The following is a 17,500-nucleotide window of genomic DNA, read 5'->3' on the forward strand; positions in this document are numbered from 1 at the left end:
AATGCAAAACTTGCATGGCTCGTGTGGCTCGCTGGCTCTTAGATTTGGCAGACCCATCCTCTTTTATGTTGTGACTTATGCATATTGCTCTCTTTTGATTCAAGAACAAGAATCTCCGTGCCTTTTCTCCACCAATGAGCCCACGTACGAGTTACAACACAGATAAATTTGCCGACCAAGCTAACAAGGAGAAGATAAGACTTCTGACCGAGGAAATGTAAGAACAGTTCAAAGATGCATTGATTTGGCAAACTAATATGGTAACAAAGTTCAGCTTGCACTATTATAGTTGACTATTCCAAAGGGTTTTGCTTGGCACAGCATTTTTTATTGAGGCAGTTTGCAAGGATACCCAGTCATTTTGGCTTTTGAGAATTGGGAAAATTCCCCATAATTTTGTGTTAATGCATATAAAGGACTATTTTAGCAAGTGAAACTAGTAGACAGCTAACTGATCAGTGGTTGAACTGTGGTTTAGTAGAACAGCTTGTCCAAAGGGAAACACCGCTTCTTGTCTGTTTGCAATAGTTAAACCCTGTTGAGCTGGGTCAGTGTGACACCTGGATGGGTTTTTCTCCGGATACCTTTGTTTTCGACCCTTCTCAAAAGCCGCTCGTGGCTAAATTCCCCCCGGCTAAGGTGCTGTGCTTGAAGATCACACATGGATCATAAAGAAGCAGCGTGAGGTCCCTTAGATATATGCTTGCATCCTGATCTTGTCGAGCTGCAGTCTTTGTGATTGAGTTCCCAAGACTGCAAAGATGAGCTAGTTCCCATTGTTGATTTCATTCAGAAACTCGTGCACCTATTTTTAGCTACATTCATTCTTGAAGCGCTGAAACAACCTGTTGATCAGTTGTGCCTTTAGTCTATTCCTTCATCTTTGTCATTGCAGCAGTTTCTATGTCTTTCATTCAGTCAGTCAGTCGATCAGTTTGTCAGTGTGTCATTCAATGAGCTGTTGAACAGTCAAAGAGTCAGCCAGGCAGCTGTTATAGTTTCATTTCATAACTGGAGTTATTTTTTTATAAAAAACTGATGTAATATTGAATCTTTTAAATTTTTTCATCAGAGAAGAAAAAAATGTTGCCATTACTGAGCTGAGAGATGAGCTATTAGCAAGTAAAAGGACATTAGAAAGCCTGAGACAAGAGGTAAAATATGATGATTACCTAGGCATGTATCTAATGGTAATTTCTGGTTAGGTAAATTCTCTTCTCAAACTCATTAATAATTCTTGAGCTCAGAAGTCTATCAAAAATGGATAAATTTGTCACGTGCATGCCTTTTTGAAACCCAGTGAAAACTTAGATGAAAACCACATGTGTTTTGGGTATGGTATCCAAACTACAAGTTGTTGTCATCTGATTCCTCATTGGATATCAAGATTTATGCATCAAAAGGAAAGAAATTAAACCAAAGAACAGCATTTTTAATAACTCATTTTCCACTGTTTACAACAGTGTTTGCATCACAATTAGCAAAGGAAACAGAATTCAAAAATTCACAACCTTGTTTGAGAAGTCATATAAAAAACTTGTGCTTTGTGTTTCATCATAGGTTCCAAACACCCCGAAACAATAAAAGCACTTGGTCTCATGCTTTCATTTAGTTTCTTGCTGTTCGGAACCTATGATGAATCACTTGCACTCGTTGTTGATTTATTACTTCAGCAGCATTAGAATTGGGGGGCAGCCCTGCATCAGTAACTTTCTAAGAACTGTTAGAAAAAATTTCATCAAATTGTGGCAAATTAGGAGAAGTAGAGGGCACTTAACTTCTGTACAGAGTTTTCCAAAGTTGGGCACAAAAAATATAGGCAATTAAGGGTGAAAGAAGGCCAAGGTGATGTAACTGGTGCTCCAATTTTCCTTTCTCATTGTAAAACCAACATTTCATTATTAGGTCTGCTTTAGAGTGATTTGAATAATTATTACAGTCTTGCCAATCAGCCGAGCACTTGCTCCAGGGACTGTGGAAGAGGAGGGGCTGGTACCTAGTGCTATAGTCCTTATTCTACCACTTTTTTGCTGTGGTTGATTTTCCAGTGCTCAAGATGACATGAATAATGTATGAATTTTACCTCGTGAAAGTAACAAAACGCGTCTTCCCTTACATATGAGCTCACAAAGATTTTTAGCCCTGCCACTATAAAATGGTCTCCACGGTCCCTGTTTGTGATATAAGCTCAAGATGAAATGATGATGATAGCTATCATTATTATCATTATTTTTATTACCATTAATTAATAGAATAATAGAGCAGGAAGGTGGCTTCATATGCAGATATTTTGCAGAGATTGGACCAAGTAACAAAAATATAATTCCTACTTTCAATGGTTACGCAAACAGTGCTTCCCTTTAATTTTATACTGCACTTTTTGCCCTTGGCCATTCCATTATCTCAAAGAGTGGTTGTTCAAGTATTTTCATGTATATTGTGTTTTTTCCTGAATACTTAGAACAAGAGTTTGTCTCAGGATGCAAGATGGGTCAAGGCTTACAGAGATGAAATTGATTCGCTCAGAGCTAAGGTATGAGAAGTCGGTCATTACTCAGTTGGTTAATCCAGTGGAACCTTGCACCAAGAGGAGCCCATGACTAGGCACTTCTGCGGAGAGGGAGGGACTGCCCCCAATTTTCTTACATTATTGTTTCGGCCTCATCAAAGACTTAGTAATTTACACATATTAAAAACGGGAACTACTTTACGCGCTAAGCACTCAGTATCGCTCCCGAGCAGCCACCACCCTCCCCACTTCAACCAATGTTGATAAGCCCAAGTTCGACATGTCTTGTTCGTCTAGCAATATTGATTGGGAAGGGGTGGGGGCATTGTGAACAAAAAAAGAGAGCTTGTTTTTCATACTTGTGTTTGTATTTAGTCCAAAAGCAGACTTTTCTCAACAATTCTGTCCAAGATTGTACCCTTTCCCCCCTCTCCCCTCCCCCACTTTCAAACGTACTCTGCAGCGCCTGCTAGGAGCGTACAACTTCATTGTTTTCGTGGAACGGCGTATTCACAGACTGAGTTATTCATAGATTGATTTTCTCGCGAAACCAGACCTATAGTCAATCGTGCAAACCAAAACTTATTTAAGAACTCGTCTAAAGATAGCTTTATCTGTGAAAATTTCGTTACATAGACCTTGTATAGATGGTTTTCACGTTACATCGTCGCCACCTTGTTGGTGGACGAAAACAAAAAATCTCTCATTAGCTGTTATTGTTCGTCCACCAACAATTGTACGTTGTAGCATTGTTATCTGTGTCTCCAGAGATTGGTTGCCACCCCCACCCCCTCCCCAAAGAGTAGGGCATGAAGTTCCCAGTGTTGTGGTATGTTCTTTTCTCTCGAGCAAAAAGTGACCGTCCTGTCATGTCTCAAAAAGGCTTATGATGTATGAGGCCAGCAGAAACAGACGTAAGTTAAAGACTCGTGCAAACGTTTCCCCAGGGACTAAAATTTTGACCCGCAGTTTCAGACGTCGCGCGACAACTCCCAAGAACACGCAACAACGTGCAACGTGCAAACGGAAGCAACGTGTAACTGACACCCAACGTTTAAACAATAGGGAGCTTAAGATCTACGACGACGACGTCGACAAAAACGCCACAAAACAATGATATCATTGGTTAAAAGAGCATAAATAATCGTGCTGCACGTGCAGCACGGATTTTAGTTCATATTTGTTTTCGTCGACGTCGCCGTCGTAGATCTTAAGGTCCCTAATGTTGGAAGTTGTTGGCCGACAATGTTGCTGACTTTGCTGCTGGAGTGTGCAAACAGTGTAGATGTGGATGTTGATAGCGTGCAGCGCATCGGTGGCTCAGTTGGTTGAGCACCGGGCTGTCACGCGGGAGGTCGCGAGTTCAATTCCGGCCGGACCAACACTCTTTAAATAACTGAGGAGAAAGTGCTGCCTTTGTAACTACATCTGCAAATGGTTAGACTTTCAAATCTTCTCGGATAAGGACGATAAGTCGGAGGTCCCGTCTCACAACCCTTCAATGTTAATAATCCTGTGGGACGTAAAAGAACCCACACACTTGTCACTAAGAGTAGGGCACGTAGTTCCCGGTGTTGTGGTCTGTCTTCTGTTGTGTATTTTGGTTGGGAGGATAAAAAAAGGGGCCACAGCAATTGGCGCAAGCTGTTGTGGCGCTCTGCCAGCTTGACTGGCAAAGTTAATAAAATAAAACTTAAGTCTTCACTACCTGGCCGCGAGCATGTTATGGAAGCAGCGCAAGATGCTTTTTATGATAACCGTAATTCTGGCCCTAACCTTATCGTAGTAAATATTAGGGAATTTTTGTGTTGGTTAAAGAGCAGGCTTTGTGCAAACAGCTCAGATACTAGAACATTGAACACGTGTATGGGATGTCATAAATATCCTGGCTGGATTAGGTGTTGGGGGTTTCTAAGTAACGTAGGGCCCGAAAGTGCCTCATTGTAATCTGTTGAAAGAACAGCTTTCTAGAATAGGTAGATCGTAGTTTCACAATTGGCTTTTTGGGCTTGGAAAGTTTTCGAGGTTCTCGAGGAACGGGCAACTGGTCTTGCTCTAGATGGGGCCGTCCGTCGTTTCCTTAATTGATTGTTAAAGTTATAACAATCAATAACTAAAGGCAAAAGTCACCAAAACAATAATGCAAATTAGTTTTGAAAATCCTTCGAGAGTTGCTACACACTTCGCACTTCCTACTACACTAAACACACTTCACGCAACAACGGTAACTAGTTTTCAAACTGTCCACCCTGAAGTTTAAGATACCCCGCCATTTGAGAAAAATAGTAAAAAATTAAAGCTATTTTCTCTTATAATTTAGTCAGATAAAGTCGACAAGCTGGAGGCTGATAACTACAGATTTAAGGAAAAACTCAGAGAGTTGGATTACTACAAAAAGAGATCAGAGGTAAGAAAGAGTTAGGGGTTCGTAATCTCAAAAACATCAACCGGTTCAGTTTGCGAAGCCTTACAGCGCTATCAGAGAGGTAAGCGATTAGAATTGTTGGTTGTTATCACAAAGCCACACTGTTTTAAAGTTTGTCTCGTTCGTATTGTCAAGACAGCCTTTTGTGTGAAGTGTATGCCCGTGTATACTTTGTGTTTCAGTGAAAACACCCTAAATCTGTCTATAAATCGCTCCTGCAGACCAATTTCTTATCTCTGGTGGGAAAGTTTGACCCGTCACAGCCTCCGTGGATATATTTTGAAATGAATACGGAGTAAAATGAACTCGAATCAATGCTTAAACAAGAGGTAAATGTCAGTGATTGTACTTTTACCGTATGCGTGTTCGAAACGTTTCCGGACATTCTCGTGTTACTGTATGATCGGTCTATTTCGAAAGTTTATGCTTCTCTCCGGCATGCTATGTCCTAAAAGTTGGTAGGAATATGACCTGGCTTAAGAGCCATGTCCCGGAAATAAGACCACCCTTGGCTTGAAAGACCCTCAAAATGCTCTGGGCATTCTTGAGAACGAGATTTGCTATTTTTTCCTTCCAGGAACTTAAAGAGCAAAATGAGCTGTTGTATGACACAAAAGTTGTGTTGGAAGAACAGTTAGCAGGTCTCAACACCAAGGAAGAAAGAATTGGTGAGATTAGCTTATGGGAAAAGTTTCCAGCAGTATTTTTGAATGACTCTTGCTTATGATTTATTTGAACGACTACAAAACAGATTGCACTTTGATCAGGATGAGGAAGTACTCCTGGTTGGACTGGAACGAGCATGGAACGGAAGCTGATTTGGGAGAATGAAGTTACTTCACCTACTCCAGCCTCTATCACATGCTCATTCCAATCCTACCGTGAGTTCACTAGTTGTATCACCTTGTTGTCACTTGGGACAACGCACACACAACGACAAAAAGGAATGTCACGCAAACGATAAAACTCTATGAATAAATCTTACTTTTCAGAAATACTGGAAGAAGAGAACAAAAAGTTGAAGTCTCACATCCACCATCTAGCTGAAGAAAGACAATTTGACCAACTTAAGCTGAAAGAAGTGATGGAAGAGAACGCCCAGTTGATTGTGGACAAGCAAAACAGGTTCGTTTTTTAAACCTTTTAGGGTTGAAGTGGTCTTGCACTGTCAAGTGTTTTCGCGGATATCTTGTCTGGCGACGCAAATTTCCGTTTCGTACTCGGTCATTGCCATTCGGACGACACTTACTTTAGTTTGACGTTTGCAAATGATGAAAAAATACTAAATCTAGGACTTGATTAGCAGCGTATGTCACTTAGAATATTGAAAGAAAATTAGAAAAACCTTAGGAAAAAAAGAAGAGCATACACACTTAATCATTACACTACTGAGACAACCATTCCAGATATCGCAATTTTAAAGTACTTAAATGAAGCTAACCCTAACAATTTATTGAAATCTAGCCGAATACAAAAGGCTTGGTTACTAAGAATGGCATCGACCGTGAAAAATGGCAACGGCCGTTTACGAAACGGAAATTAGCTCTGGCGACGCCATTGTGCGATATCTTTGACAGAACTTGGCGCGCTGTAACCCTCTCGAAACAAAAGGGGTTGATCGCCAGTTAGGCGCATTGCAACACCCTGTTACCTTATACAGCTATTTTGAGAAAGGTTGTCGGAAAAAAGTGCACGCGACAATCCTGAAAGGTATTGTGGGTGATTTTAAGTGTACTGTTTTTCAAAGAAATTTAAAAGAATCGTACGGGAGGCCACTGATATATGTTTGCGAGTGCTGAAGGAAAGTAACAAAAGTCGGTTCGACAGCTACAGTCGTTAGAAAGAGTGTATTGATCAATCCCATATTACCTTTCGGGATTGTCGCGTGCACTTTATTCTTGACAAACTTTCTCGAAATAGCTGTATGTAAAGGGGAGCTAACTAGAAAACCAATTAGGTTAACTTAGCTCCCTTGCTCGAACTTTCTTTTAACCTTAGTTCTTCTTGAGCTAATAAGATATTATTATTATTAGTATCCTGGCGACGTTTTAGGAAGTTGTCTAGCAATTCATTAGGAGACATGTCGCCAGAAATATTGCACAGTGCAAGAATAGATACGTGTTCATTTGTAAAGTATACTCGGGAAAATCTAAACTTTAACCCTGCCTTTAGTAAAAGGTAATTCACACAAATCGACACCTTCTGCCGTTGCAAGAAACCGAGGTCGTAAAGTATTCAAATATTGAGATTTGCAACAATGAGTTTGAGTTGAGTTCCAGGCAGCGTTTGATGCAATTCACTTCGTTTATTTACAGTGTAGCTGAGGCAGCGTCTCTGACGTTGGAAGTTGATGCTCTCAGAGGGAAAAAGTCTCCAGGTGTTGTACTTTCTCTGTGATTTATCTGATCGGTGACAATAATAACGAACTTTATTATATATACATCAATGAAATACCAAGTGATCTTTCGCGCGAAAGTATGATCTCTTCACACGTAAAAGCTGATTGGTGGCTCAAGTCAAAACCCTATCTACCATTCGTGTTCTACTCGTCAACTCGTCAATTTCAATTGTATATCCAAGTTTCTTTACAAGAGAAAATTCTGAAGGTTTCTTTCTGATGGTATTATTTTTCAGGTCCCTCCACCTTTGCAAGTGAATTTAGTGAATCTAGGTAAGTTCAAACCTAGATATCAAAATATTTATTCAGTCGGGCCTTTTTAAAAAGCTCAAATCCTAGAAATACAAATGAAATTAGAGCGAGTTTCAATCGGGTGTCGTAAAACCAAAACCAAAGTAATTACTTTAGCCAATCAAAAGAACCGAGACAATCCAGTAAACCAATCAAAACTCGAAGTAATTACACGCAGCCGACACAAAGCGCGGGAAAATGTGCACGCAAGAGCCACGATTGGTTTGGGTTTCACTTCTGATTGGTTGAAAAAATGGCGCGAGAACTTTGAACCAATCGCTGAGTGAAGTAATGCAAAACTAAAGAAATTCACTAATTACTTTCGACACTCAACTGAAAACCACCCTAAACTGTGTTCAAGCAGAAGCCCATAACCCAGAAGTGTTAATCTCGCTCATTGGGCCTTGGCCAATCAGTTTACGGTATTATCTAAATTTAGAATACAGGTCCCGCCAAGTAATGGCCAATCATATCGCGTCTAATGACTGCAACGCTCCTGATTGGTCTGGAACCAAGTAGCCGCACGAGAGATTGCTCGTGTTTGATGCAAACAAATTTCCGTGCAACGCCGTGTGGAATAATAGGGACCTTTAGATCGGAGAACAAGGACGACTATGAGTGCGAGATTTCCCTACTGAGCATGCGCATGAGGTTTGGAGGCCAACGGTCGAGGCCGACATTTTACGAAGTGCGCATGCTCAGAACGGAAACTCGTACTCGTATTCGTACTCGTCCTCCGATCTAAAGGTCGCTAATTAGGAAGCTTAAGCAACGACGACGGTGACAAGAACGAGAACGCCTTCTCAAAATATAAATTCACATTACTGTAATCACTTCAGGGTGTGGTAGTTCCTCAAAAATGACACTGGTTGGAACGGCGCTTAAGGACGGTGCCTACTATTGTTTTTGCGCATACGTTCTGGGCATCTCGAGATGCTCGGATTTCCTATGGGTGGTGCCTATTAATACAGGGATATTTTTCCGCGGTTCAAAACTATTCGGAGAAAGCAGAACTTATCAAGTGCTCTTGGTATCCAAAAAGAAAGTTTGGGGTAACCACATCTTTTTCAGAGATAATTAAGCTTCAATTTGGAAAAGAACACCATACATTGCTATGTATTTTAAAGGTTTTCACAAATATTAATTATCTTCGAAAAATGCGTGGTTACCCCCAATTTTCTTTTTGGATTTCAATAACACTTGTTAAGATCTGCTTTTCCCGAATATTCAGTAAACCGCGCAAAAGTACCTTTAAATTAGTAGGCACCGTTCAGACGTGCAGACGACGGCAAAGAAATGGACAAAAGTGAAAAACACACGTGCAGGGCGTTGTTGCCCACTAAGTATGCAAATTTGTGACGTTCTTGTTGCCGTCGCCGCTGTCGTTGCTTAAGCTCCCTCTTGTGACGTGTTTATACGGTTGCCGTATTGTTGTTATTCATGTCACCGCAATAGGGAAACCGTAACACGCCATAGTTATTTAAGGTTGTGGCGCCCGGAAATTTGTAAACAAAACTAAGTGATTCTTTGACACAAGCACTTTCAAACACGTCGACAAAAAAATTAACATTATTTCTTCCGGTTTAAGGTGGCTCAAACCTGTTTCAACACTTGAAAGAAACGTTCTTATTAGAAGAATTGACACTACAATAATTTATCACTTAACAGCAATGTTTTGGTACAATATCAAACACCAATTATTGCTGAAAAAGATTCGGTCTTTTTTGTGACGTAACAGGCTACCGTGGCAACGGGAAAGCCCTGCAAAAACACCCCATATTTTGGCATTAGTTGCTCATATCTCTAAAACGAACTCGGTGATCCCCATTTTTTATTTCTGAAATGTAATCAGCATGCCAGAATAAAACTTTCTGCAAAGTCAGTTAAAAAAAAAATGCTGTGGAGCGGATTCCGAGCCACCTGAAAGAATTCAAAGTTTAGGTAGCTCTGAATCCGGTCCGCATAATTTTTTAAACGTTGCATAGAGTTTCACCGTGGCCTGCCGATCACTTCTGTGCAGTAGAAAATTGGGGTCGCGGAATTCGTTTTCCAGATATGAGAAACTTAAAACAAAATATACGATGGTTTTGCAAGGCTTTTCTGTTGCCATGGGAATTCAGTTTCCCCCTATTGCTTTCCTTTACCTATTGTACTTTTGTATATATATTTTCTTTTGTACATTGGTAAGAAGCTTTATTAAACTTAAACTTAAACTAATTTTTACGTCACAAGAATAACTGCGTCTTGTTCAGAAATAATTGATGTTTTACATGGTACCATAACATTGCTGTTACGTGATAAAGTGATGATAACGTGTTGTAGTGTCAATCCATTCTAATAACAAGGTCTCTTGAAAGTGTTGAAACTGGTTTGAGCCACCTTAAAGAAAAAAACATTCTTTGTGATGGCTGACTTCGCGCGGCCATATATGGAAAGTACCTTATACATTAATAGGAGTGGAGGTTCCTTTTAAAAGACGTGAAAAGATATTTTTGTTGAATCGCCAGTACATAACGACAAACTTTCAGTGTCTCGATTACTACTCATGCTAGTTTGACTCCTGGACAGTCGTAATAAATACATTTTACGTGGTAACAAGTGGCACAAATTTCTACCTTTTGTTTCGTTCTTGTTGATGTGGTCATTTTTGTTATTTAAGCTTTCCTATGATTAGTAAATGTTAATCTTGAACTTGAAGTGCTTAAATAACCTAACCATATCAAATAGCGCAACAAAAGTTGAGGTTGTGATCTCCTTGACTCTCGTTATAGATTTCGCTCAGGTTTGCGAGAAAGAACGAATATTTCCGCTCTCTCCCGGTGCCAATCCGGTTGCACTGATTCCGGGATTGTGCATCCCGCACGCGAGCTTAGGGGAAATACGTTAAACGAGTAGGTTAAGTTGAGTGGTTGTTTTGTCTTACAGCTCAATAGAAGTTCTCAGAATGCAGAGAGAAAACCAACAGCTGAGGAAAACGATTGAAGAACTTAAACATTCGAGTCAGAGAATCATTGAATTGAAAGCTGAAAATGAACAACTGCAAAAAGCCGTGATGGATGGAAAGACAGCTGTGTACAGTCTAACGGAGGTAAGACGCGCTTCCTTTGTTTGGAATGTAGAATGAAAAGCCAGAGGCACGCATCGATGTGTCCGTCAGACATTATCGGAACGTGATCGTGTCATGATTTAGACCCCCGATCCTATGATATCGATTTTGATTAAAAAGGGTGTTTCAATGAAACAGCAAGTTTTTAACAAAACATGGCTATTGCGTCGGTTAGTGATTGAAACACAGAAATTTGGTTGTATCAAGTGGTTTGATCACCGAAAGGAAACTAGAAAACCTACGTTTCGAGGGTTAGCCCTTTGTTGTGGGCGACTCAGCTGGAGTAGCTCAGCGACCGTAAACATTGTTAGCACCTGTCCCAATTTTTTGCCCGTTTAAAGATCCCTCTATCAGGCGATGTGTTTTGGCGATTTTTCAATGTCATTTGATTGGAACTGTTCATTGACACCCGGCGTCTTCAACTGAGAAGGAAAGCAATTGTTATCAACGATGTACCTCTGTAAACAGCGTCGAAATTGATCTTGTAAGTTGTTTATTATTTCAAATTATTGTTTTGTAGGATGTAGCCAAACTGAAAGCGAAAGGGCTACAACAGGAGAACGATTTAAACAAATTGCGAGCAATTGTAAAGAAACAGCACGATGAGCTACGAACCTCGGTGGACAATGTGTTGAATTTGTCGGGTGAACTGCGAGAAAAGGGAGAAGAAATTGCACAGATTGAGGAACAGAGCTTGCTGTAAGTTCATATAATATACATCTCATATTACTGCCCTTTTTACGGCCTTTTTCCATGTGAAAAATAAGAAATTGAGGTAAAAATTATCGGGAAAAATGCGCGACGTTTCGACCGAACTTCGGTCATTATCAAGCTTAAAAGTGAAGATAAATTTTAAATACATATAAATATAAAACTAAGAAGTAAAAGTATGTAAAATATGAAAATGTACAAAAGGGGGTGTTAAAAACATGCAAGAATAAAAAAGGATTAAAACACTTTCGCACGAATTGAGTGTGACTGTACATTGAGGCCTTTTGCTGTATTACAAGAGTCATGTTGATGATCACTACAAGCGCGGCTTATTGAAAACTATGCTTGATCGTGCCTTCTGCCTCTCATCCAACTGGTCATACTTTTCCGATGAATGTAATCGGCTCAAAACGGTGTTTTCTCGTCTTAGTTATCCAGACAGGTTAATTAATTCCACCATCTCGCGCTTTATCGCAGTCAAAGCTTCTGATCAACCTGTTCTCGAGTTACCAGCTGTTCACAACGAATTAAAACCGGTTCCCGTTGTTCTGCCATTTAAGGACCAGTCTTCAGCCGTTATTGTGAGAGCACAACTTAAAGATCTGAGCCAGAAAATTCAAGTGACCGTCCAGCCCATGTTTGTTAACCACAAGATTAAACAGCATCTGAAACCGCGCGAAGTCAAGCCTCCCATTGTCAACCAACAATCCCTTGTTTATCAATTTAAATGTGACCTGTGTGATGCAGGTTATGTTGGTTACACACGGCTGCATTTGCATCAACGCGTTGACGAGCACAAGAATGCGTCTTTCTCCATTGGAAAGCATTTCCGTGTGGAACATTCCTATGTGCCCAATGACCTTACGAGGAATTTTACCATCTTAAAAAAGTGCAAGAGCAAGTTTGACTGTCTCATTTATGAAATGTTTTTTATTAAAGGCCCACATTCGACCAAAAGTCATTGCGCACCGTGACTGAATTTCTTGTAACACGAAATTACCTAAATATTTGACATGTTGTTTCCCGCGTGATTGGCCTGAGTGCCTTTAGCCAATCACATCACGTATTTAGACAAGTCGTCATTTGAAAAACAAAAACAAACGACCGCAATGACCTCTGGGTGAAGGTGGGCCTTTAATGAACTGAGACCAAGCCTCAATGTACAGTCAGACTCAATTCGTGCGAAAGTGTCTTAATCCTTTTTTATTCTTGCATGTTTTTAATACCCCCTTTTGTACATTTTCATATTTTACATACTTTTACTTCCTAGTTTTATATTTATATGTATGCAAAATTTTATCTTCACTTTTAAGCTTGATAATGACCGAAGTTCGGTCGAAACGTAGCTCATTTTTCCCGATAATTTTTACCTCAATTTGTTTTAAAAAGCCTTTGCTTATAAAAATAAGAAAGGATACTTTTTTGTTAAAACTTAATTGAGATAGGTTACTGTAGTAGTCAAAAGAGAGATTTTGCATTACCGGTACGTTTTCGTGAAACGGCAAACGTTTGCTTGCCGTTTCACGTTTTACGTAAAATGGAGTGAAGTTTGTGACTAAAGCTTGGCGTGGCCCCCGGCAACTCGGAATGGACTTTGTTAATTTCGAGTATTTAGTTAACAAAATACAAGAACAAAAACTCGGAGCCCCTTTAAACGTTGTGTGTGGAAAGAGACGCCATGTAAAATGAAAATCCTTACCTGTCAAAGCTGTTTTGTGAGTCAACCAAGAGTCATCGTGAGTTCGTGAAGAAAAGTTCAGTAAGGAATCAGTTATAAACGATCTCTAACCATGAAACCTAAATTTTCCTTGCTTGACCTACCGGAAAATGGTTTTGGGGTTATTTTTTTGCACAAACAACTTTAGTCTTAAGTAGGAAAAGAAAATTCCTCGTATACGGTAAACGCGAAAATGCCTACTTTCACGTAGAAGGGCGAGAAAATTAGGGAGCTTAAGCACGCACGTTTTTGAGACGCGAACGGCAACCGGAAGAGAACATTTTGCGTGCCAGGGCAGTGGTGTCTCCCAGATTTTTATAGTAATCATCTCTAATGGAGAAAAGATACTTAGCAATGTAAATGTGGTTGTGTGAAAACAAGCCAAAAGGGAAAACAGCTCACTTCCGGTTGCCGTCCGCGTCTCAAACACGCGCATGCTTAAGCTCCCTGTTATGGTCACGTGGTCACTTTTGCCGTCCGTGTTTCATGTAAACGTGATACTCACAGAATGAAAATTTAGCATGGCGTCAGGCTGAAATTTGCATTTTGCAAACTTGTTTGATTTTGGCCATTTTCGGCGCGTTATCTACCGAAATCCATCAAATGCTCAAAAGACGACAACAGGTTAGATTAAGATGATTTTAATGCTTTTGTGAAAAGCAGCAGTAATTCCCTGTTGCCCTTTGCCGTTTCATATACTATAACTCCCATACCCTCTCATTCGAGATATCGTTTCCGCGGTCAATAACTAGAACAGCGGCTTTCCCTCCAGGCATTATGCCTCTCAGCCAATCAACGCTCAGTGTCCCCGTTTAAGTCGGAAGACCTAAGACAGCAATGACCATAACCAGTTTGCTGACCAACGGTTTTCGTTAAAACAATGGTTTGCTGGGGGTGCTCAGTCTCACTGGCTCAGAAAACCTGGTTGTGGTCATTGTTATTTAAGGTTTTTCGTTTAAGTCATGTATGCATAAACGAAACAAGAAAAAACCACAGAGGGAATGAATCTAAAAATTACCATGGGGCTGTTTCTTTTCAAGTCCCGAAAAGCCATTTACAGAACGACAATCCGCTCTTTCAACATCTTTTCAAGGTAACAAAAAGGCAAAATGATGCAGAGGAAATTTGGACACCTGAAAGTTTCGGGACTTTCTCGAGAAGCGGGGGTCAGTTCTTATAAAACGATCAGTCAAAGTAGGGCTACCTTCGTTCCTTGTGATGAGATCCTGTAGAACGGGATTCCTTAGTAATAGCATTTGCTTTGGTGTTGGGAGAACTGTGGTGTACTAGCATCGCATCTCCCCATCAGCACTTTTTTCTTCCACTTTCAACGGAGGGGTGTTTGGAGTAATGGGTTATGGTCTGCCTGTGTCTCGGAAAAAATGGTTGTAAGGAATTAACGTAATCCTTTCCAACGGTTTCTGTAGCCATTACCAAATCTCGGAGGAAAAGACTAAGGATCTCGGTTGCATGGCTGAAGAGCTAAAGGATAAAGAAATAAGAATAATACAGTTAAACCAAGAGGCTGACCAAAAACAGGAGAAAATAACAGAGCTGAGTCGGCTGGCAGAGGAACGGGAAGCAAATGTTATGGAACTTTATCAACGCGTCAAAGAAAACGAACAGGAAATCACTAACCTCGCAAAGCAGTCGGAATCTAAAGAAGAGAAGATTGCAGAGCTTACAAAGGCTGTTCAGTCGAAAGAGGAGAAGCTCGCCGATTTGAACTTAGAATTACGAGAGAGAAAAAGGGAAATCAGCGATTTGCAGGAACTGTTAAAAGATAGTGAAGAAGCTGTTGCGAAGATAAATCATAAGGTAAAAGACAGAGAAGAAACTATTGCGGAACTGAAGGAAGCGACTGAAGCTAAAGACAGACGAATGCAGAGTCTTGAAAAAAGGCAAGTTTCACAAGTGGCACTTTCGCAAGTGATTTTCAAGTGATTTTGCGGTTGCCATGGTTTTCATAGCAACGGGTTTTGATTGGTTAAGAAATTTGCTGTACGTTCTCAACCAATTATTGGCCCGAAAACGTTTCCCGCGTTCGCGCTTGGCGCGGATTGCTCTGGCGCGAACGGGTTGAATGGCTGTGTCGGTGGTTTATTAATTCAATTTACTTTATGCTTGTTAGACTCGCTGAAGCAGCAGAAGAACAAAGCCAAACGGAAGAGGTTTTGAGGAAACAAAGGAAAGCAACTGCCGAACTGGAAAATAGGTGAGTTTGTTGAACTAGCTGGATAGCAGCACTGAACTTAGCTCTCTTATTATGCAACGTGCTGAAATTTGCGCTAAAACATCACAATTCGACAAGTGAGACAAAAAAGCCAAGGCTGATTTCTCAGCAGGATGATTACAGTGGTGAAAGCACCTGTCTTCCTCCACTGTGTCAGGTTCGATTCCCACCGCGCACCAATGGCTCAGTTTGGTTGAGCACCGGGATGACATGCGTGAGGTCGTGAGTTCGACTCCGGCCGGGCCAATACTCAGGATCTTAAAATAACTAAGGAGAAAGTGCTGCCTTTGTAATTACATCCACTAATGGTTAGACTTTCAAGTCTTCTCGGATAAGGACTATAAACCGTAGGCCCCGTCTCACAACCCTTCAATGTTCATAAATTCTGTGGGACTTCAGGATCTCACACAATCGTATTCTTTGACAAGACAGTGTTTGATGACAAAACTAACTGAGCGCAGTGAACAAATGTGGGCCTAGAACTTCGATCTGCGCTGATCGTGCTTCGAAACCCCCCCCCCCCCCTCCCCCTCTCCACCGCCTTACAAGGAAAATAATATACATGAAAAAATTTCTCGATTCTGATTGGTTGAGAGCAGTGCAGTTCAAGTGTAACACAGTGCAAAAAGTGTAATACCGGTGCAAATTACACATCGAAATTCTGGATTATGATTGGCTAATAAACAATAGGGTTTGGTCAGAACCAATCAAATCTTTTGTTTTCTTTTGTTTGCCCTGGATGGCGCAATTTAGGGCGCAATTTTTCCCTGATTGCGTGATACACGGGTGTTTCTTCTGCTTAACCATCTCGAATTTTTTCATGTATATTGTTAATAAGTAATCACATGATTTTTGTCGTGCAATTTGGAATAAATACGCCTACGGGCTCGTGCAATTTTGGTTGTCTTTGAAAAAAATTACTTGTGCTTATTTATTCCAAATTGCACTCGAAATCATGTGATTACCTATACTTAGAACTCACTGGGTCAAAATAACATTACCTCTCATCTCCGTGCTCATTTTCCGTCACTTCTCATATTTCGTTTCTTGTAGGATTGAAGATTTCTTATCTCAAAACAAAAAATCAGAAGAGCATCTCAGAAGAAAAGAAGATGAGATCAACGAGCTGGAGATCAGGTATTGATCGCGAATCTCCGCGCGTATCCCCGTTGTGTTCAAATCCGGTAATGACCATTGAGTAGATTCTTCGTCGATAATATTCATGATAATTAAGTTTAAAATCGTTAATGGTTTGAACCCAGAAGGCATATCATAATTAAGTGAAGTACGATCGTCCGGGTGATTGTAGTCCTGAAAAGGACTGTTTGAGATAACATTGACGTTTCGACATCCTGAGCGAAAGTCATCTTCAGAGTCAAATGATCGTTGTAATTACTTGACTCTGACGATGACTTCCGCTCAGGGTGTCGTAACGTCAGTCAATATCATCTCAAACAGTCCTTCTCAGGACTATACTCACCCGGACGATCGTACTTTACTTAATTATGACAATTAAGTTTGTTTTGAAATTATAGGTTATCTTTTTTAACTCTGTTTTCTCTGCATTTTTGTCTGACAGAGTTGAGGAGACAGTGAATCATAAGAACAAAACAGATGAGAATCTCAGAAAAAGAGAAAAAGAAGTACACGAACTGAAAAATGGGTGAGTTGAATGTTATCGTGAAAGTTTCGGATTGGAAACTTGGTTGTATGAACTGGGTTGACCACTGTAGGGAAATAAGAAAACTGGCTTAACCTTCCGGCAATTTGCTGTGTCGAAGGGCTATCTATTGAAAGGCCAGCTTTTCAAGTTCCCAATGGTGGTCAGTTTATTTTGACAATTCATTACATACAACCCTTGCTTCGACTCACCGACGCAGCGCCACCGTTTTTTTAGAAAATAATCCCAGGAGATGTGAGTTCGGGTTTTAATTGAGGCTTGCTTGGATTCGCATTTTTTGGGGCGTTTGGGTTGGAGCCGACGAAGAACAAAACTTTCGTGCCAATTTATTCTTCTCCCAACCCTTGAGGCTCGCGACTTTAAGTTGTAAAGTCATTTCGAAATAATAGACCGTCTGAGATGAAGCGAATCAGTGTCGTCCTAACATTT

The 17,500-nt window shown here is 40.5% G+C and overlaps 2 protein-coding genes across 3 annotated transcripts in view; both read left to right on the forward strand.

Moving 5' to 3' along the window:
• LOC137978413 (girdin-like) overlaps window positions 1–17,500 on the forward strand; it is a 65,929-nt gene that overhangs the window by 13,662 nt on the left and 34,767 nt on the right. For both annotated transcript variants that reach the window (XM_068825324.1, XM_068825323.1), the window contains exons 9-22: window positions 105–217; window positions 1,073–1,154; window positions 2,462–2,533; window positions 4,830–4,916; window positions 5,512–5,602; window positions 5,927–6,059; window positions 7,250–7,311; window positions 7,569–7,605; window positions 10,549–10,711; window positions 11,250–11,428; window positions 14,585–15,058; window positions 15,289–15,372; window positions 16,444–16,527; window positions 16,970–17,053. In XM_068825324.1, coding sequence (XP_068681425.1) covers window positions 105–217; window positions 1,073–1,154; window positions 2,462–2,533; window positions 4,830–4,916; window positions 5,512–5,602; window positions 5,927–6,059; window positions 7,250–7,311; window positions 7,569–7,605; window positions 10,549–10,711; window positions 11,250–11,428; window positions 14,585–15,058; window positions 15,289–15,372; window positions 16,444–16,527; window positions 16,970–17,053 — 1,745 coding nt within the window. The remainder of the gene's footprint in view (window positions 1–104; window positions 218–1,072; window positions 1,155–2,461; window positions 2,534–4,829; window positions 4,917–5,511; window positions 5,603–5,926; window positions 6,060–7,249; window positions 7,312–7,568; window positions 7,606–10,548; window positions 10,712–11,249; window positions 11,429–14,584; window positions 15,059–15,288; window positions 15,373–16,443; window positions 16,528–16,969; window positions 17,054–17,500) is intronic.
• On the forward strand, window positions 11,782–12,636 carry LOC137979877 (uncharacterized). Its single transcript, XM_068827194.1, has 2 exons — window positions 11,782–12,365; window positions 12,567–12,636. The coding sequence occupies exons 1-2, from the start codon at window positions 11,782–11,784 to the stop codon at window positions 12,634–12,636; spliced, it is 654 nt and encodes a 217-aa protein (XP_068683295.1).

The sequence above is a fragment of the Montipora foliosa genome, chromosome 12, assembly GCF_036669935.1.
Source record: "Montipora foliosa isolate CH-2021 chromosome 12, ASM3666993v2, whole genome shotgun sequence".
NCBI lineage: Eukaryota > Metazoa > Cnidaria > Anthozoa > Scleractinia > Acroporidae > Montipora > Montipora foliosa.